General features: G+C 39.6%; 2 protein-coding genes across 2 annotated transcripts; one reads left to right on the top strand and one right to left on the bottom strand.

The window, feature by feature from the left end:
• The first annotated feature begins 900 nt into the window (after positions 1 to 900).
• six9 (SIX homeobox 9) lies at positions 901 to 14,426 on the top strand. Its single transcript, XM_028465344.1, has 3 exons — positions 901 to 1,352; positions 13,912 to 14,072; positions 14,165 to 14,426. Exons 1-3 carry the CDS (start codon positions 969 to 971, stop codon positions 14,325 to 14,327), a joined length of 708 nt encoding a protein of 235 aa, XP_028321145.1. The 5' UTR covers positions 901 to 968; the 3' UTR covers positions 14,328 to 14,426.
• qpctla (glutaminyl-peptide cyclotransferase-like a) lies at positions 14,306 to 20,893 on the bottom strand. Its single transcript, XM_028465343.1, has 7 exons — positions 20,277 to 20,893; positions 18,472 to 18,618; positions 17,553 to 17,846; positions 16,511 to 16,675; positions 16,334 to 16,433; positions 16,132 to 16,248; positions 14,306 to 15,058 (listed from the first exon to the last, which is right to left on the bottom strand). The coding sequence occupies exons 1-7, from the start codon at positions 20,493 to 20,495 to the stop codon at positions 14,913 to 14,915; spliced, it is 1,188 nt and encodes a 395-aa protein (XP_028321144.1). The 5' UTR covers positions 20,496 to 20,893; the 3' UTR covers positions 14,306 to 14,912.
• Between the last annotated feature and the right edge of the window lie 602 nt (positions 20,894 to 21,495).

Genomic DNA, 21,495 nt, shown 5'->3' on the forward strand with positions numbered 1-21,495 from the left:
ATTTTTGTATCTATTTTTACATGACATTGTAATAAACTACATTTACAACAAACAACCGTTTATGTTTCTTGGCTTGTAGCAGAGATGAGCAACTTCTATCAGAGCAGGGCCCACAAAAATGTGATTGATCCATTTATGTTAGTATTTAGAATAATGACCAATCTGAGCATTAATACAAGGAAGAGCAAAAGCTTGTCTTTTTAGTCCTTTTGTGTGTGGGTTTTCTTGGTGTTTTTTGAGTTTTTAGACGTTTCGTGTGCTTTTGAATTTTTTTGTCTATTTTCTTGTCAATATGGTAAATTTGTTACCTTTTTATGTGTTTTTTGGGTCATTTTGTGCATTTTCATTGGTATTTTGTGTGTCTTTGAAGTCCTTTTGTAGATGTAGTTCTTTGTTGTCATTTTGTGTTTAAGTGCTTGTTTAGTGTGTCTTTGTTATTTTGTGTACCTTTGTTGACAATTTGTGCATTTTGCCGTCGTTTTCTGTGTTTCTGAAATTTTGTGTGTTATGTTTGGCTTCGTATAACTTCCAACTTCATGAATTACAATTTTTCTTTTGGGGGCCGCATGCAAAATTAGACCAAGGGCCGCCATTTGACTATGTCTGGCTTATAGTATGCGTGACTTTCAGCACAAAGATCCTATTTCTGATTTGACAGTTAAATCTTATTCAAATTTCTTTCATTTTGCCGCACAATAGTGAAGCATGAATGTGCAGAAGTGGCTGCATGTTGTTTGTATAAGAGCAGGAGAGCTGTATGGTGTGTTTATAAAACCCTGATGGTCTCATGTTACCTGTTCAGGGTACAATGACGGTGAGTAATGTTAAACACGGTGATGATGATGATGATCACTCAGTCGTGTTAGTTTGCAGTCATTTCTGTGATGCTCCCTGGAGGTTTCTGTTGTCTTCTCTAACCCTCAGAGAAACTGTCAAGATCATTTCAGTTCAGCTTAAAAATAGCAGCAATGATCTTCACAGCTGAGCAAATCTCGTGTGTGTGTGAGGTCCTCCTGCAGAGCGGCTGCATGGACCGTCTTGCTGGATTCCTTCTCACACTTCCAGCTTCTTCTTCCTCATCCCCTAGAGAGCAGGAGAGCGTGCTGAAGGCCAGGGCCGCGGTGGCCTTTCACCAGGGCCATTTCTTGGACCTCTACGCTCTGCTGGAGAGCTTCTCCTTCTCCCCACTCAACCATCCGCTCCTGCAGCAGCTCTGGCTGAGGGCCCACTACATGGAGGCTGAGAGGCTGAGGGGCCGACCCCTGGGGGCTGTGGCCAAGTATCGAGTGAGGAGGAAGTTTCCTCTGCCATGCACCATCTGGGATGGAGAGGTGACCAGCTACTGCTTCAAGGTAGGAAGGAAGTCTAAATCCGACTTATATTGCATGTTAAATCAACCAAAAATGTACTCACTGAACTGGATATCAGCATGAATATAGTTTTGAAGCATGTGTTTGAACTCTATTATTTTAACCTTCATTATACGATATAGCAGTTGTTCCCGTGTAGCCCCTTTGCATTTTTGTCAAATCATCAGAGGGTACCTAATCCTTTTAAGTACCCTCTCCATGATTTTACATGCTCCATAAGGCCAGAAGTACTCAAGTAAAAGTGTAGATACTTGAATAAAAAATGACTCTGGTAAAAGTATTGAAGTTGCTCCCTTATTTTAGTAAAGTAAATGCTACTAAATGTATTTAAGTAAAAAAGTAAAATAAATGCCCCTTCAATAATAACACAGGGTTTTTAAACAGAAAATTCCATATATATATATATATATATATATATATCAGAATCAGAATCAGAATCAGAAATGTTTTATTTGCCATGTACAGTTTTGAGGACAGTACAAGGAATTTGACTTGGTGGTTGGTGCACAAAACAAGCAACAAAAAGAAATAAAAGAAATAAAAACAGAACAACAAAGCACAACCCAGCAACAATAATAATAATAATAATGATAAATATAAAGGATGAGGGATAAATAAAGGATAGATAGAGAATAAAGGATAAATAGGATAAATATAAATATAAATATATATATACAGTGCAGCAGGTATCAAGCTGGTGGAGGTGGTGATCGGGTGGGGGGGGGGGGGTTCAGTGGGTGACTTGGGGTGTGTTCATGTGGATGGTGGCAGAGGGAAAGAAGCTGTTTTTGTGTCTGGAGGTTCTGGTCCTGATGGACCGAAACCTCCTACCAGAAGGGAGAGATTGAAACAGTTTATGACCGGGGTGGGAGGGGTCGGCCACAATCTTTCCTGCACGCCTCAAAATCCTGGAGGCGTACAGGTCCTGGAGGGAGGGCAGATTGCAGCCGATGACCTTCTCTGCAGAGTGGATGATACGCTGCAGTCTGGCCTTGTCCTTGGCCGTAGCTGCAGCGTACCAGATGGTGATGGAGGAGCAGAGGATGGACTGGATGATGGAGCTGTAGAAGTTCACCATCATCTTTGTTGGCAGACTGAACTTCTTCAGCTGCCGCAAAAAGTACATCCTCTGCTGAGCTTTTTTGATAAGGGAGCTGATGTTCAGCTCCCACTTGAGGTCCTGAGTGATGATGGTCCCCAGGAAGCAGAAGTACTCTACAGAGCTCACTGTAGAGTCTCCCAGGGTGAGGGGGGTGAGGGGGGCTGGGTTCTTCCTGAAGTCTGCTATCATCTCCACTGTCTTTAAAGCATTGAGCTCCAGGTTGTTCTGGCTGCACCAGGACACCAGCCGGTCTGTCTCCCACCTGTAGTCGGACTCGTCTCCATCAGCGATGAGACCGATGATGGTCGTGTCGTCTGCAAACTTCAGGAGTTTGACCGACTGGTGAGAGGAGGTGCAGCTGTTGGTGTACAGGGAGAAGAGCAGAGGAGAAAGAACACAGCCCTGAGGAGATCCAGTGCTGATGGTCCGGGGAGCAGAGATGGTTTTTCCCAGCTTCACGTGCTGCTTCCTGTCAGACAGGAAGTCTGTGATCCACCTGCAGGTGGAGTCTGGCACGTTCAGCTGGGAAAGCTTGTCCTGAAGGAGAGCTGGGATTATTGTATTAAAAGCAGAGCTGAAGTCCACAAACAGGATCCTGGCGTAGGAGCCTGGGGAGTCCAGGTGCTGGAGGATGAAGTGGAGAGCCAGGTTTACAGCATCGTCTACTGACCTGTTGGATCTATAGGCAAACTGCAGGGGGTCCAGGTGGGGGTCGGTGATGTCCTTGATGTGGGAGAGCATGAGGCGTTCAAAGGACTTCATGACCACAGATGTCAGAGCGATGGGTCTGTAGTCATTAAGTCCTGTGATCCTCAGCTTTTTAGGGACAGGAACGATGGTGGAGGCCTTAAAACAGGCTGGTACGGTGCATGTCTCCAGTGAGGTGTTAAAAATGTCTGTGAACACTGGAGACAGCTGATCAGCACAGTGCTTCAAGGTAGAGGGAGAGACAGAGTCCGGTCCACAAGCCTTACGGGGGTTTTGTCTCCTGAAAAGTCTATTCACATCTCTCTCTTTGATGGAGAAAGGTGTCTCTGTAGGAGGGGGGGAGGAGGGGGGGAAGATAGGGGAGAGAGCCTCTGTAGGCAGCTGGGGTGAAACTGTAGCTTTGATGTGGGGGGTGAAGGTGTTGGAGTGAGGCTGGTCAGAGGTGTGAGGGGGGTTGGAGTCAGGTCTGTCCCATTGTCTGTCAAATCTACAATAGAACTCATTCAGACTGTTGGCCAGGCAGAGGTCGTTAGCAGCAGCAGGGGCTCTGGGCTTGTAGTTTGTAATTTGCCTGAGCCCTCTCCAGACAGAAGCCGAGTCATTTGCAGAGAACTGATATTGTAGCTTCTCTGAGTACAAACGTTTGGCTTTTCTCACCTCCTTTTCAAACGTGTACTTCGACTCTCTGTACCTGGCTCTGTCTCCACTCCTGAAAGCGACCTCTTTGTCTGCCCTCAGCCCTCTGAGCTTAGCTGTGAACCAGGGTTTGTCATTGTTATAACTCACCCTGGTCTTTGATGGAATACAGCTGTCCTCACAGAAGCTGATGTAGGACGTCACAGCGTCTGTAAACTCATCCAGAGAACTGTTCGCAGACCTGAAAACATCCCAGTCAGTCCAGTCCAAACACTCCTGGAGTTTCTCCACTGCTTCACTGGTCCATTGTTTAGATTCCTTCACCACAGGTTTACAGAGCTTCAGCCTCTGTCTGTATGAAGGAATCAGATGGACCATCAAATGGTCCGATTGGCCCAGTGCAGCACGGGAAACGGCGTGATAAGCACTGCTTAGTGTGGTGTAACAGTGATCCAGTGTCTTCTCCTCTCTGGTCGGACATTTAATTAATTGTCTATATTTGGGGAGCTGGTGTGAGAGGTCCCCTTTATTAAAGTCACCAAGCACAATGATAAAAGAGTCCGGGTAGGTCCGCTCCATGCACAGGATCTGGTCGGCGAGTGCACTGTAAAAAAGAAAAAGTTGAGAAAACTTAAAATATCAAGGCAACATGATGCAAGAGATTTTTGAGTAAACTCAACTTTTGCCTACTGTTGTTGACTTAACTAAGATTTACAAGTTCTGACAAGAGTTCTGCCAACTTGGATCTTCCTGTTCACCTAATTAAGATAATCCTGGAAGTCTAACGAAGAAATTCTGGTTTCAATGCCATGTATTTCTGTCTTCACTAAATGCAGATATTCTTGTTAAATAAACATACAATTATTCATTGAATGCCATGCATTTATAACTTCAACAAACACAGATATTCTTGTTGAATATTCATACAATTCTTACTCCAGTGAGTTGAAAATTTACCTATTTAAATAAAAGGAAAATGTATGTTGTAATTATATTTGAAAAATGCTCAAATAAATAGATATTGAATAAAACAAAGCACAACTGAATGTTATCTTAAATCTTATTTATTTTGTTTAACAGTGCCTCAAGTACATTTCAGAACGTTATGGGTAGTCAGGTCAATTTCTGTAAAAAAAATAAATAAATAAAAAGTATTGGCAGTTTCTTTTTTTGGGTGCTTTGAGCACCACAGCAAAGACGCTAAAATTGAAGTTCAGAACCAAAAAAGAAAAACAAAGTATGTGGGGGGGAAAAAAAAAAGTGTTCAGCAACATATAGTCACTCATGCACACACCGATAGGATAGTGGCAAAAATGATTGTCTGTGTACCCAGACACTGACGTTTTACATGGGCATAACTATGATGAACTACAGCAGTTAAAAGTTTTTAGAAATATTACCATCAATGAACAGGAAACTAACAGGTAAAACACCATGTTCTGTGCTTCATGTGAAGTGGACAACACAAATCTTTTAAAATAAATGACAATCTCAACATATATTGTCAACTCGTCTCCCTCCTTTCCTTCCTTCCATTTTCTCCCTCTTATTCCTTCTTTCCTTTTCCATTCTTCTGTCCCTATTTTTCCCCCTCCCTTCTCTCCCTCTCTTCTTCCTTCCATTTTCTCCCTGTCTTCCTTCTCTCCCTCCTTTCCTTCCATTTTTTCCCTCTCTTCTTCCTTCTTCTTTCCTCTTCCCTCCTTTCCTTCTATTTTCTCCCTCTCTCTTCTTCCTTCTATCCTCTTCCCTTCTTTCCTTCCATTTCTCTCTCTCCTTCCATCTTTCCTCTTCACTTCATCTCTCCCTCCTTTCCTTCCATTTTTCTCCCTTCTTGCCTCTCCTCCTTTCCTTCCTTATTCTTCAGCCCTTGACCGAAAGACAACAAGAGGGTTAAGGAACAGTTAATCTGAAAATAGAATTTTCCATCACCTACACATCCTTATGCAGGTTGAAACAGAGGTGAGGTTGTTTTTTTTGTTCTTTTCTGCACACATACATTAGTTTTACTTGAACAATAATTCATTTTAACAGTTTAAACACCAAATAAGCAACTCTTGGTAACAGGTGAATGACTATATCAGAAGCAAAAGGGTTTACAGCTTTTTTTACATGACTCAACAGCAATGGACTTGAACAGGCTAAAGAACACATGTTAAAGTCATGTCTGGCTTCTCCATTAACAGTCACAGCAAAAGCTTTGTTTTCAGAGCCCTTATGCGCTGTGAGCATCGAGAGCCACCGAGCTCAAAAAAGATGGCTTGAATTGCTTCAAAAGTATAACTCATCTGCTTTGGATAATCAATGTTGAGGGCATACAGAAGGCCAAAGAGGTATGCCAAGGCAGAAGAGAGGTCTGGAATTTTATGTAGCACAATATCCCCTTCCAACACAACTGCATGGTCTCGCACAGTCGTACCGGCATCGTCAATCTTGTAGGATGGTGAGGATGGCAACAGATACACCGTTCAACACTGGTTCCAAAATGTCAGTATCCTGAAGAAAGGTATAAGATTAATTATTGAGAGCTAACTATTGAGAACTAAAGACAAAATACATTTCTACAGATTTGAAATTAAACCTCCGTATCATGCTGGTCATTTGACTCATGGAGGTTTTAAAAAGAAAAAGCTTATTTTTCTTTAATTAATGACGTAGTAGCTTTCTCCCACCACCCTTGTGATGAGTTTTGTACGAAAGTATTTTCTGCAGTGGAACACACATAAACAATGCCCAGCTGCTTCTCAGCAGAAAAAGGGGAGCGAGAGTTATAGACAACTGCAATCCTCTCCATAAAATTATCTGGACAGCACTGAGGTGTATCTTTCCATTTTGGATCTTTTGGAACTCATCCTTTGAAACATCTCAGGATTTAGTTTTACTTGCATTACTTTTTTGTACTTACCAAGCATTTCAGGAAAACCTCTGTTGTATCTTCTCTGACGAAAATGGGCAGGCCTCTCAGTGCTGCTGTCTTTCGGTGGGACACAGTGTTGGATGTCTAAAGAGTACTCAGTGGAAAACAAGCATTTCAATTAGTATAGTAACAGTGTACTTATACACAAATTCAAAATCAGAACTTTTATATTAATGAAAATAAAGCACAGGTCAGACCCAGCAACATGTAAAACTAAAAAAAACCAACAACACTGCAACTATGTTAACAATTTTACTTTACTTTTACAAAATAAAATTTGTTAAATCAAATATTGCCAAATAAGAACGTAAAGCAATGACTGCTGACATTCATTTCCACTGACACATTTCCACAAATGTGTTATGGCTGAAGCCAAAATAACTTCAGGCAAAGGAGCACTTCACTCACCTGTTCATCAAGTTTTTCCAGCAGGTCTTCCATCTTCTGTCCAAGAGCTCCCTTCTTAGACCGGTACAGTTTCAACAGGCCAGGCACAAATTTGTCAAGGGATGCATTGAAAGTCCCCAGGAGGTCTTTGCTCGTAATCCGATGAAATTCTTCTGATATCTAAACAAGACAATCAACAAAATATTGGGCGTTTTAAAGGAACACCTTAAAAAGGGGCATTGTACAGTTTCACGGTTCTTTAAATGATGTCCAAGATGGTTCCAAAAAGTTTTTTCACTGCAAATCTCCTTAAAACCACACAATTCACATTGAAATTTTGATTTTTTGTGGATTTCCACTATTGAGTGTGATCTTGAAAGGTGTGATCGTAATGCTCCAGGTGTTTTAAATACACATACACAGTCTGTGTGAATGCAAGGCCAATGTGCACCTTGTCCGTGATGAAGGCGGAAATGGTTCAGAAGAGTCTCTTGACTGAAGCTTGTGAATTTACAAAATCTGCACTGCATGAAATCCACCCCTGAAACACAAGAGACAGATAGGACACAATCAGTTTAGCTAAAAGCACTTCTGCAACAGTCCTTGAAATTTGTAAACATAACAATACAGCTGTAGGTCCCCAATTTGTGATGTTCCATGACTGAATAAGCAATATCGCGGGTGAATTTTTCATGCAGGGATAAGATAATATATCAAATGGCCAATGTAATTTTCCTAACTTAACTGATTTTCCTTGCTGTTCGATTGTTTAGTTGTTATATCCATATTACTGATGATTACTGGTTTTAAAGTCTCATTATGTCCACAGTTTGTGAAAGCACCAACTGTCATCACTACAATATTGTTACAATATTAACCCTAGAACACTAAGGTTGGATGAATTTCACCCATTCTACATTAGTTTTTAAAGGCTACACACACAACGTTAGTGTTCTAGGCTTAATAAAAATATTTGGTCAAAAACATTGTGATATATTCTGAATGAACTTATAAGAAAACCTAAAAGTTTAAAAAATACTCATAAAAAAAAACAAAACTTCATGATTCCAATTTTGTCAATATTAAATACTGTACTCTTTTCCTTTTATTTTTCATTGTCAAATGAATTCCTTGATAAACAATTCAAAACAATGCAATTTAACTAAAAATAAATCTTGAATGAAATAAATAAAGGAATAATACAAATGAAAATGAAGCCTATTAATTTAAATTCTTGTTCTATAATAAACAATGCAAAACTGCATAATAGTTCTTTTTCTTTTAAAAGTGCAACTGAAAATGTATTTTGTGCCTTAACAATTGGACTAAAAAAAAAAAAAAAAAAAAAAACGTGATTACACTGATTTACGTCATATTTGTTTGGACCAGCAGAGGGCGCTGGTAACACAGTGGTCGGTTGGCATGCAGATATCTTGCAGTGAAGAAGAGAAGCTATGCTAGCAGACAGAGCTACTAGAAAAATGTGACTTTTACAGATATTCAAGTAATATTACAGATATTCTTTCGGTGCTAAAGGGGTAATTAATCATTTATTAACATATTTAAGAGTAGAAGGCGGCCAGAAAGAAAGTATTAGCAGACTCCGCCCGCCGCCTACACTTGTGGTTAAAAAAAGTACTGCGATTCAATTGTCAAAAAATCGATATCAACCGTGATACCTATGAATCGATTTTTAACTGGCTTAAAATTAATCGTTACATCCCTAGTATACAACGCCACACACAATGGAATCCAACATGTGTCAAATCAACTCTAGCAATGGTGGTGGGCCCACACCACACACACACAGTCACGTGTAATAGTTAAAACGAACGACTTCCTCTGTCTTACTCACAACTCGATGCAATTATTGTTTCCAGCTGGTAGGTATTTCAAAACATTGGGTGCGTTGAAAATCTGTCTTTCAAAACATTGAGTGCGGTGAAACACAGGGCAACTGCGGTTCCCAAACACAGTAGCCGATACGTGGCTCCCCGTTAACCAGCAGTGGCCTCCTCCTCGTCCGCAGCTCTCTCACACCGGGTGCTGCACGGTAGCTCCTCGTTAGCCCGCTCGGCTAACTCCTCCGTTCGCGCCTCTCTCACACCTGGTCCTACACGGTACGACCCGTCCTCCGCTCTCCACGCTGAAGTCTGTCGAACTCGTCAAAACTCCTGAAAGCCTTCACTTAGCTTCACTCCGTCTCTACGTCTGTGTTTCTCCGGTCAGCAACACACCTCGCGCACACCTCACTCTCCTTTCTCCTCTCCCTCTTTTTTCCCGCGCTAGTCGCGCTGACGTCTACTTCCGCATTTTTCGATTGCATAATTCACAAGATTACGACAATCAACCATTGGAAATAAACCCAGGATTATAAAAGAAAGAAAAAAAAAAAAAAAAAAAAAAAAAAAAAAATTGGCTTCAATAGTATTATTTCAAATATATATTATGCACCAATAATGCAAACTGTTAAATAAAATATTATCAAAAACATTTACATCACTAAATAATGACATAAAAATAATAATGACACCAACTATAATAGTAAATAAACAATTACTTACTCCAGCCCGGTGCCTGATAAACATTTAATAGATCTTGTAATTATTTTACTCACAGGCTACATGTATTTCAATTAACAGTGCAGCACCGGATAAACGCTGACTATTAAAAAAAAAAAAGAAAAAATAATGCTAGATCATATGCAAGTTACTTACATCATTGTCATATAATTGTCGCACATGTCTGTCATACACCGAGCCATGAAAGCGATGCCTGCCTGCCCCGGCATTACTTACATCGGCGGGAGTTTGTTGGTCAATGCATGCAAACATCGTGTCTCCACGCAAGGATAACATTAAAAAGTATTACAAAACAATATAAGTTAATATAATAAGCTAATACGGTTTACCAGGCAGACGTGCAGTTAAAAAAAAAAAAAAGCAGTCTGAAATACCGTAATTTTGTGATGAAAGTCTGTCAAAATTTCAGTGTTTGACATTAAACACTATCAAACATTACTTTTTGCGGGGATAAAACACGCTGGGCCGATGCTCTGGGCTAAAACCTTAGCATAGAAGTGGGTGAAGGGCGCTAGTAGAAAAGTTAGCTTACCTGCAAAATGGTCCGCAGCTCCCGCTTCTGTCCAAAAAATGTCCAAACACTACACTGCAGACCAGGCGAAAATCCGTAATGGTAAAAAATAAAATTAAAAACGTCGACGGACCACCATCACACAGCTCAGGTTCAGTTGAAGGTCCGTTTGGTCGAGTTTAAACTTGTTCAGACGGTCCACGTGAGCATGCGCGCGTCAGTCATATATGGGGTTTCCCACAGGTTCTCAGCCTCACTCAAAAAATCTACTCAAAAGTTGATAATCTTAGTTATGCTCTTTAGCAAATCTTAGTTAGGACAACAATGACAGAAATGTGTTGGGCAGACAAGCTTTTTCAGGTTGAAAATGGAAAGCTTTATTTCTGAGTCACTTTAATTTGAAAACTTTAATTAAATCAGCAATTACTAGTTGTCATTTTTACGGTGTGTGCGCTGTGCCTCGCACACATCAGCTGACGGTGGGATGTACACGCCAACCAGGATGAATGAAGCGAACTCACGGGGAGAATAGAAGGGTTTGCTGTTGATAATAAAGGATTCCAGGTGAGGAGAGCAGTGCTGGAGGATCACTGTCACGTCGTTACACCAGTTACTGTTCACATAAAAGCAGATTCCTCCACCTTTCTTCTTCCCGGTGAGCTCCGCGTCTCGGTCCGCTCTGTGAAGTTGGAAGCCGGCCAACTGCAGCGCAGAGTCCGGTACCGCTCCACACAGCCACGTTTCCGTGAAGCACAGAACAGAAGATGAGGAGAAGTCTCTGTTTCTACCCAACAGCAGCTGGAGTTCATCCACTTTGTTACACAGTGAGCGCACGTTAGAGAGGAATATCCCCGGTAACGGTGTGCGTCGGCCGCGCTGGCGGAGGCGCACAAGCGCACCGGCTCTTTTTCCTCTCCTCCGGCGCTTCACTGCGTGAGCAAAGGTGAGCGCACCTTTGAGTAAAATGTCCAGTAAATCCACAGAGGAAGCGATGAAAGTGGGGAATAAATCTCTCGGGGTTGTTGCCCTGACATTCAAGAGCTCTTCTCTTGAATAAGAGCAGCCAGTTGCGGATTTTACAACAAAAACAAGACAAAAAAGTGCGCACCAACACACCACAGCAGCCATCCGCGGCGCCATCTTATATCTTATATATATATATATATATATATATATATAGGAACTTGTAGAAAACTGGTACATGAGAATTTAGCACTCAATACAAATTTGTAAATTAATGTGTCAAGAAAAAAAAGATGCAAACGCTAAAAACAAAAAAACCCAGAACAGTTTTGAGTTTAACATTTTTAAGAACTTGTAGAAAACTGGAACATGGCAAATAAATTAAACCTGTTACACTTTATGAACACCTGGAGAATTTAGCATTCATTATAGCTACAATAATTTGTAAATAAAATGTTTTAAGAAAAATAATTAATGCAAATGCTCAATGAAACCCAGAGCAGCTTTGAGTTTACCATTTTTTTTTTAAACTTGAAAATGTTAACCATAAAACTAAAGGACCTGCCTAACAGAAAAAAAGATCAAAATACCAAAATTTTGCACCTTTTTACGTTGTGGCGTCTTCTTCGAAGAGTAACGAGCTCATTTTTAAAAACGTAAGGAGCAGAAAGTACAGATATTTGTTTCGAAAAGTAAGGAGAAAAAGTAAAAAGTCACCAAAATAAACAAATACTCAAGTAAAGAACAGATACCAGAAAAAACTACTTAGTACAGTAACAAAGTATTTGTACTTGGTTGCTTGTCACCTCTGCCTGAGGCTTAATCTACAAATTCAATATAGTGGAATTTAAAGTGTAATTTATTTATTTTTTAAAAAACACCATGTACAGTACCTTTGTGTGATTACTTCAATAGTCAGTAAATCGGTCTCTTTTGTAAAATGTAGGTAAATATTTTCTCCTATTGTCAGAAGTGTGATAAAATGACCTCATGCATCATAAAATAATCCTGTGTCAATAATTTACAAGATAATTTAGTATTTTATTGAGCAATATACTGATAGTTTGTGGTGAAAAAACTAGAAACATTTTCAGATTATTTTTTAAATTAATTGTTCAATCTTTCCGAGTACCCCCTACAAAGTGCTCCTGTACCACTGTTTGGGAACCACTGCACTATAGGCGTAAGAAAGCTAAATAAAGAGCAAACATTAAAAGCTTAATTTACTTTTCTGATCAATTTGGCTTTCTTAAACAGTGACATGAACTGAAGGTCAAAGCTGATGATTATGTTTTGCACAAAACCTTTCATCTTGATTGTGTTTCTATTTGATTTGTTTTCCAGTTGACGTAGAGGCACTAAACTGAAAAGGAAATGCACATCTGTCTAATTTAATGCTCCAGTGATATTATAGCACAAAATAATTGGAGATTCAATAACTTACCTTTAACAGTCATGTCTTTGGTGGCATCTCTTGACTGGGCTGTTTGTACACCTGAAATCATGATTATCTCTTCTGATCAGCTGTGTACGATCAAGTGGGATTGAACATTCAGCACCCCTGGGTAAGAACAACAAGGAGGTTAAGAACCTTTGATAAATCCAGAGTCCATTTCTGTACGAGGCCCAATGGTAAATTGTGAACAGTAAGTGAAAAGGGTGAGCTATACCAGCGATTCTCAACTGGTGGGTCTTGATCAAAAAATGGGTCGCAGACCTGTACTGGGTGGGTCGTGGACAGCTGGTCAAAAATGAACAAATACTTAATGTCTCTCATTTTGGTCTTGTCTTTTATTTTAAAAGAACATTTTCTTTTGACAAGCGTGCTGTAAAACGCATGTTGCAAGGAAAAATATATAGATTTCTGTTTAAAAAGAATTTGATATATATATGTGTATGTTTTCATCAGCTATTTTTCAAACACTAAATTTAATTGGTTGAATTCTAAAAAATAAATAAATAAATAAAAATGGGTCGTGATTTAATGACCATGGGAAAATGTGGGTCCTAGGGTGAGACCAGATGAGAACCTCTGATCTATACAACCTGTCATTAGTTGACAGTCTATTCCAGCCAACCTTTAATGGCTCTTTTTTTTACCATCACAAATTTCTGGCAATGAACAAAACATTTTTTCTTCTTCTAGAATTAGTTTTTGTTCATATCTGTTATATGACGTAGCCAGAATTAGTGCACAAAGTGGTAAGATGCACCAGCTCAGATATATCTATTTGAACTAGTATTTTAAAGAGAGTAAAAGTATAGAAGACAGTTGGGCGATATTTTGTGTGGTTTTAAATTTCATTTGAAAAAGAAAAACAATAAAAAAAAAATATTAAATTATAAATTTAAGTCATTTCTTTTATCAATTAGTAGACATTTCAGGTGAACTTATTTCAATTTCAGGGGACCCCATGGTTGAAAAATCCTGATCTATTCAATAGTTTGACACTTGTTTTGAGTTTTGGCGCCAAGGTAAAAAACATCAGTGTGTATCTAAAAGTTATGAGATCATATAAAATTCTCCTGTGAAAGGTAAAAAGCCTTTTAGGTGAGCGTTTAGGTTTTTCATAAATGTGGTTAAAAGAAGATATTCAACTATCAAACTATGAAAATGGCCCAAAAAGAAAGTGTAATCTGATTTCAATGACTCACTTTTGAGATGTAATAAACCTGAAGATGTTTATAATGTTGATCCCTGAGCTCATAACGCTATGATCCATGTGTGTGGCTATCAGGAGAAGTCTCGGCAGGTTCTCAGGGACTGGTACCTCCAGAAGCCGTACCTCTCCACCCAGGAGAAGCAGGAGCTGGCAGAGGTCACAGGACTCACCGTCCTGCAGGTCAGCAACTGGTTTAAGAACCGGCGGCAGCGTGACAGGAGCATCGATAATAGCAGGTTTTCATCAATGAATTCACATTTTTGCAGAGCAGCCTTAAAAACAGCTTTCACTTGTGTTCTCATTTTCTAATCTTTATCTTCTCTTTCAGTTTGTTCACAGCAGGATTTGGACAAAGCTTAGAGGAAAAATTTCCCTCATTAGAAAACGACTTTTCACCACCAGCCAGTCCACAGCTTCAATACCAGCTCTGCCATCCACCACTGTACCCTCCTCCTCCTCCTCCTCTTCATCACAGGAGTGAAGATGCTTGATTTGCCACTTTGACCTTTTATTACACACAATGATGTGAGCAGAGAATGTACTGTGACATGGCCACATAAGACACACGTGTGAGCGGTTATTGCACAACTCCAGAGACTTTGCTGTGGATTCTTCACACTGATGGAAACAACATTCAGGTTTTGGTTTTTCATGATTTTAGAAGAATTGCTGGTTAAAATGTTATTCAACTTGTTTTCCAGTGTTTGACTTCTCAAAGCTTCTTAAATTCACAGAGAAAGTGAATGAAGGTCATTTTTACGTGGCGCTACAGACGGTAACATAAAGCTCTGCTTCATAGAGACATGAGATTCTTTTCTTCAGAAGTGAATAAATCTGAGATGGATTTTCTCACAGGAATGAACAGATAATTGTTATGAATTCACAGAATGAACCCCCCCCCCCCACAAATACCATTAAAAACCTCATTAAGACTTCATGTCCACTTATGGACCAGTTTGTGTCACATAAAACCAGGGACAGACCACTAGGGACCAGTCTTTAGTAAAGTTCAGCTGGTGATGTGTGTCAGGGTGACTCAGCAGGTTTCTTCTCTGTCAGTCCTGCACAATTCCACCTCAGAGGCCCAGGTACTCCGACAGAAACACAGCCATGATCTTGGTCAGGTTCTCCACTGTTGGTCGGTGCATGTTCTCCTCAGTGTCGTCCAGCGTGTGCCAGAAGTGTGGGAAAGGAGTGGTGATGATGTGCAGCACTGGGACGCCTGGAAAAGAAAGATTCAAAGGGAAAGGAAATACATTTAGACTATATGACATTACATTAAACTCGACAGGCATGACGACCTGCAATAACTACTGTATATCAAAAAGTTTAAAGGCTGGATTGAGAAGGGGCGTGGCATCATTAAAAAGGATTAAAATGATATATATATTTATATTTTTTTCTCTCATTATTATTCTTTTTCAAAACACATCACACACAATAAATATCAAAAAACTGTATAAAAATATATATCTGAAATGGCGCACTAATCCTGACTACTCTGTATTTAAAACACACTTTAATAAACAGGATCAAAAACTAATTAAAGAAAATGTCTCTGGGGTCGCCGGACATTTGTGATATCAAAATGGGGTCACAAAACAAAAAAAGTTGGGAACCACTGCTCAACACGTAGCACAGTTTGACATTCCTCACAGTATTCTGGGAAACCCCATTTACGTTGACCAATCCTTAACACCTAAAAAGATGTTCAGGTTTTCAACAGTAATCACACAGAAATTGTTACATTTATATTTAACAGTTCAGAAGACGTGCAAATAACAATATACTGGCCTAAAAACATTCTCAACAAACAAAGCAGGAGAGCCATCAAAAGTATCAACAAAGTGGCAGAGTGGGGCTAAAAATGGCTGTCAGCAAATGTCATTTCACAAATGGCCTACGCACTTGGGTCTCAAAAATTCTGAAATTCTAAAATTGTTCTGCGATTCTTCAATAGTCACACTGTACATTTTTAGTTTGATCGAACACTTTTTGAGATATGGCCAATTTAGTGAGGGGGGGGTACAGTATGTGCTGATTTTCGCTCATCCTTATTTTTCTTCCGTTTTCAGCTTTCAATATCTCAGGAAACGGTTTAAATGATCAACACACAAAGTTACTAAAGAATGAGTTCACTCAAAATATATTTAGATATATTTTAACATTGAGACTAAACTGTGTTGAATTTAAAATCTTATGAGTGATCTCCAAATGTTGAAACTTTATTTATAAAAGACCATATGAGGTCCACTCTGACGTCTCATCTGAACACGTATGAATGTCCTCACTGACCTCTGTGAAGGAAGGGCACGTGGTCGTCCTGCACAGGTCCAAGGTAAACATCCTTCCTAAAGTACGTCTGCTCTGAAGGGTGGGACACCAGCAGACCCTGTCTGTGGAGTCTTTTCTCTGAAGAAGTGGAGAAAATCTGAGTGAGACCACACCACAGGAGGAACTTACAAGACAGGGTGAGTTACAGTCAGGGCATATATACCAGCAGCGATCAGGCGATCAAACCAACGAGCAGTGTTATCAAAGTGATTGGCTATCATGGGATCAGCCGCACCCAGCAGGTCCAGCAGAACAAAGAGATCCTAACAGGGAGAACTGAAACATTAGGAGCAAAGAAACGGCCCAAATAGGTGAAGATGATGTCCTGCTGCTTCCTCACCACAGCCTGGAGCTCTGTGGTGTGTGAGGAAGAGGCTGCAGGGTGGGGCGCGTTGGCCATGCGTTCAGCCAGGTGTCGAGATCCATACAGTGAGTCTGTGGCTGTCCACTCCTCAAAAGACTCCTCGCCATCAAAGAAGACAAGCTGCAGGGTCACTGGGAGTTTCTAGGAAAAAAAAAAAAAGAGAGAAAGAGATAGCAGCAGGATAAACTGTTAAAGAAGTTTTTTTTTTTTTTTTTTTTTATAGAAGCAGAGTCTGATTTTCATCCGTTTCTGCAGGAGTGTCGCAGTGTGTGCATAATTCTACAGATACCTAAATCATAGCCTCCGGAGAGATAGCAGTATCTTCAGATGCCTACTAGACTAAAAATATGAACGCATAAGTCAGCATTTTCTGCCCTGAGCTGCAGCCGCAGAGGCAGAAAGAGGATAAAAAAAGACAGTCCTGTGAGCATCTCCGACCTTCACTTTTCATCCCAAAACTGAGGGAAAAAATCCCTTAAGCATCCTGCAGCATGATGTAGATCAGGGGCGTCAAACTCATTTTAGTTCAGGTGCCAAATACAGAGCAATTTAATCTCAAGTGGGCCATAGATTTTATGTGGGATAATGAGTAGTTTCCACATTATTGTGCTCTAGTGTACACATCTACATATACATAAAATATGTAAAAAACCACAACATCCAAGATATACAGTAAGTGACTGATATCAGTCCCAACAGGGTTTTCATTTTATTTATTTTTTACATTTTTGACCAATTTCTATTAAATTAAGGGAAATGCTACGTAATAAAGTGAGAAAAATTGAAGGATTTTGTAATAATTTTGATTTTTCTTCAACAGTTTAACATTAAAAATGACTGCAATTGTGCGATAAAAGCAACGGCAAATACTGTTGAGTTTCATTCAAACAATAATTAATGTTTTCTCTGTCATTTTTCATTTCTCCTGTGGGCCAAATTGGATGCTCCAAAAGGGCCGGATTTGGACCCCGGGCCATGAGTTTGACACATATACTGCAGATACATCTGAAACCCACACCTGCTGTTTGAATGACCTGAGCTGGTTATCCAGGGAGGTGACCAGCTCCAGGATCATAGCACAGGGAACCGCTGAGTCACTGGCTCCCAGGAACACTCTCCCTGGGGTTCGAGGGTCAGGAGGCAGAACCTTAGAGTCGTAGTGACAGGCCAGGAGCAACCTGCGGGGGGCAGAGGGGTCCAGGGTGGCGATGATGTTGGTGAAGGTGACCTGGCCCCGAGGGGTCGGGGACTGGAAGGAGTCCAGGTCTAAGGACCAGCCGGCAGACAGCGAGGACAGGGTGGCGGTGATGTGCTGGAGAAAAGCATCAAGTTAAAGAAGCTCACATGCAACCACACAGTTAATATAGAAGTAAACTAACACACTGGTTTTCAACCACTGAGCACACAATTATTGTTCTAAAAACATGTTTGAAAACAAATTATTGTCTGTGAGCCCCTCCCTGCCCCAAAGTGCACAGAAATAATCATATATACTGTATCTATATATTATACATTACATAAAAAAATACATAATATAAAAAAACATTACAAAATAAACACTATTTAAAACAATAAAGTTCAATTGTAGTTCTAATCATATTTAATGTTTTTTTTTAAAACTTAATTTTATCTTTCCCATCCATTTAAAATATGCAAAATATGAAAGGTGATAAACTAAAATGCTTTAAGTTTTTTATTTTATTTTATTTTATTCAAGACACTTTGATAAGACTGAGTGCATATTGTTCATTGCACTTTTTATTTGAAAAAAAGAATCATTTGCGTTTATTTGATTCCTATTCTAGACACATAGATAAGAATGACTCGTTAATATAGGCTACAAAGTTATTATTATTTGATTTTTTTTTACATTTTCAATGTTTTTCAATGGAAAGATGTACCTTGGCTCAAAAAGGGTTATAAAACCCTGAACTAACCTGCTGCACTGCCAGGCTTCCTTCTGTCCCTGGAAGCCTCACGATGAGGATGGGACGCAGGTGAGTCTCCCACAGCCGAGTACCGTCCACCTGAGCAGCCAGACGGCGGATCTGAGCCGGAGAACACTTAATGGGTTTGTGGGACAACTGGAGGAGAAAGGAGGGAGAAGATCGAGATAAAAAAAAAAAAAGAAAGAAAGTGAGAACAAACGTGATCAGATCTTAACATTCAATTCAATTAAACTTTATTTATATAGCACTAATTACAACAAAGGTCCTACACGTGTCCTACTTTCTACTAGGGCTGCACGATTATGGCCAAAATAATAATCACGATTATTTTCATCAATATTGTAATCATGATTCTAGTCACAATTATTTATCATGTTAGGAAATAATCTGTGTTTTTATTAAACTACTTTTAAACTAACAATATGAGCACAGTTCACAGTGCAAATTGAAGCTTTAAATAACAGTTTTACTAAAAACATAATGAAAAAAAAAAACAAAGAATTTAAAATATGCCAAAAGCTAACTGAATAAATCCACTATTACAGAGTGCAGAGCCCGTATTTTAAATGTAAATATTGCAGACAATCAGGTTAATTTAAACGTGGCAACTAAAATCGTGATCATGATTAAAATTCGATTAATTGTGCAGCTCTACTTTCAACACAAAAACACTCTTATTCTTAAATTAACCTTTGTAAAAAGCAAAAATGACTGCAATGAGCTTCACGTCTACATTTCGCACCCTTACAAAATATCTTTCCCGTACCTCAAAATGACCAAAATTAGATTAAAGTAAACACAATGATTTTTGTCTGACATTTCTGTGCGTGTCAGCATAAAAAAAATCTGAATTTTTCTCTTGATACCAGTATTAATTCATGCCACTTATTATTATTTTGTGTGTGGTCTGCTCCAGAATACTTTGTCTACACTTGCATGATGTAAAAAACCTTATAAAGTCTGAATTAATTTAATTTGTTTTTATTTATAATCTCCTCTAATTTTTTTTTATATTTATGTTTAACTTGTTCCTGATTTTGTAGTCGTTTATCCTCTACAAGATCAAAACTGTTAATTGTAATAATATCAAAGGTGTAAGAAAAAAAATCAATTTGGGGAAATACCGCAATATTTCACAGTGCACGCCAATTATCGTATCAATCCCAAAAATGTCCAAATAAATGCTTTCAATCATGTTTTTAACCAAACCTTTTAATTACGTTAACATATGCATAGCAGGTAAACGCCTGGTCACTAGATGTCAGTGAACCACATCAGACCTAGTTGAACTACCTCACTCCTCAATGCATTTTAGCTTGGAAGTTGATTTTTTTTTCTCTTTTTTTATATATATATATATTAAGAATTTAAATCAAAATACGTTGTAGAAGAAAAAATTTGACTTTTTGAAAAATGTAATTTGACAGTTTGATTAGCTACCATTCCCTTGTTCTCACACGTTTTTTAAAAATTAAGTACACTGTATTCTATACCATTTTATATGTGTGAAGGTAAAATTTGTAATTATTGATATCGCAATGTACAGTATATAGTATCGGGATATATCGCATCGTGGATACAAATCGTGTTTCGTATCGTATCGTCAGATTTCTGGCAATGCACACCCCTAAATAATAATAAATTAATTTAAGTCACTACAGTGAGTTAAAAAGGACAGTCATACATTGGTGTCCTGCTCTGTAGATGCTGTGAAGTTATATCACCAATAAACCAGTGTGTCAGTGAACTGGTTTAAGACAGAAACCAGTTTACAATGGTTGTGCAGTTCTCACCCGGTCTCTGCTGAGGTCTAGGGTCGGCAGTCGGCTCCCAGGTCTGTTCTCAGTGTCGTTGGACAGATAAAGTCCGACCACCAGAGCCAGCACCAGGACACCGAGCAGGCACAGCAGCAGCACCCGGACTCGAGGCATCCTCAGCCGGTCACAGCCGGGCACGGAGCCGCTGCTGTTCACCGATTGGAGGGACTTGTACCTGCGGCTGGACCGGGACATGTTCAGAGGTGTGACTGAGTCTTGCTAACGGCTACGTGTCCTTCAGACACCGGCCTGGAGAGGAGGGGGAGCCAGACCCAGGAGACTGGCTCTCTGCGGCAGCCTCAGCACCGAGTCTGAGTCCATCAGAATCCGTCAGTAGTCCACCTCCCTGACCCGTCTGTAGAGTCTGCTGCAGACCTAGGGTTTGGAGCCATGGATGGAGAACTTTATCCAAACACATTCACATCGGACAGACTGTGAGCTCAGTTCTCCTCACTGATAAACCAGAGACTGGTCCACTATGTAGTCCAGATGTGTGCAACTGTGAAAGTCCAGCTGAGATCTGTACCGACACACCACCATAACCACCGCCAGTCCCACTCCTCTTTCTATTCTTCTTCTCTGGGTTTTTTTTCTCTTCTTTTTCTTCTTCTTCTCTGAAATTATTGGCGAACTACAAACCAGTTATTAAAAGTGCATAGCGCCACCTACTGTATCGGAGTATACAACCTTGTGTTTGAATATTATAGTTGCACGAGCGCCACCTTCTGTAATTTAGTTCTCACATGCACAGTTTTTATCAATGCCCTTACACTAGAACCTTTTGGAAAAATGTCCAGCAATATGAAAAAAGTAAAAACAGGAAGAACGACGAGTTTCCAGGATTTAACAAATAAATAAATAAATAAATATTTGCATTGATGACTGAACTGTAGACAAATATTTGTGTTTTTTCTGTCAGCTGATTTTGACTTAGGGGACATTTAATTTCCTATTGTTCTGGCAATTTTTATATTCATCATCATATCGTCAAATGTATGTTCATGTGTACAATTTGTCATGTTTTAATACATGATGACTCCATTACTCTTTGCACTTTTGAACAGCTGAATCATGTTAGATTAAACAGTACAGATCGTATTTTACTCAGTGCAACACAGAGTCTCTGCTGAAGGCCAAAAACTCAAACTCACATGCAGATATACACGAACGCACACACTATCAAGGATAGATAAGA

Source organism: Gouania willdenowi, chromosome 13 (assembly GCF_900634775.1).
Source record: "Gouania willdenowi chromosome 13, fGouWil2.1, whole genome shotgun sequence".
Lineage (NCBI taxonomy): Eukaryota > Metazoa > Chordata > Actinopteri > Blenniiformes > Gobiesocidae > Gouania > Gouania willdenowi.

What these genes read in the sequence shown, in the direction of transcription:
- six9 (XM_028465344.1), top strand. Translation starts at nt 969, where the DNA reads ATGATCTTCACAGCTGAGCAAATCTCGTGTGTGTGTGAGGTCCTCCTG. An exon ending in TGACCAGCTACTGCTTCAAG is followed by an intron (nt 1,353 to 13,911) that starts GTAGGAAGGAAG and finishes TGTGGCTATCAG; the next exon opens with GAGAAGTCTCGGCAGGTTCT. An exon ending in AGGAGCATCGATAATAGCAG is followed by an intron (nt 14,073 to 14,164) that starts GTTTTCATCAAT and finishes CTTCTCTTTCAG; the next exon opens with TTTGTTCACAGCAGGATTTG.
- qpctla (XM_028465343.1), bottom strand. Translation starts at nt 20,495, where the DNA reads ATGTCCCGGTCCAGCCGCAGGTACAAGTCCCTCCAATCGGTGAACAGC. An exon ending in TGATCGCCTGATCGCTGCTG is followed by an intron (nt 16,249 to 16,333) that starts GTATATATGCCC and finishes CCACTTCTTCAG; the next exon opens with AGAAAAGACTCCACAGACAG. An exon ending in CGTGCCCTTCCTTCACAGAG is followed by an intron (nt 15,059 to 16,131) that starts GTCAGTGAGGAC and finishes TTTCTTTTCCAG; the next exon opens with GCGTCCCAGTGCTGCACATC.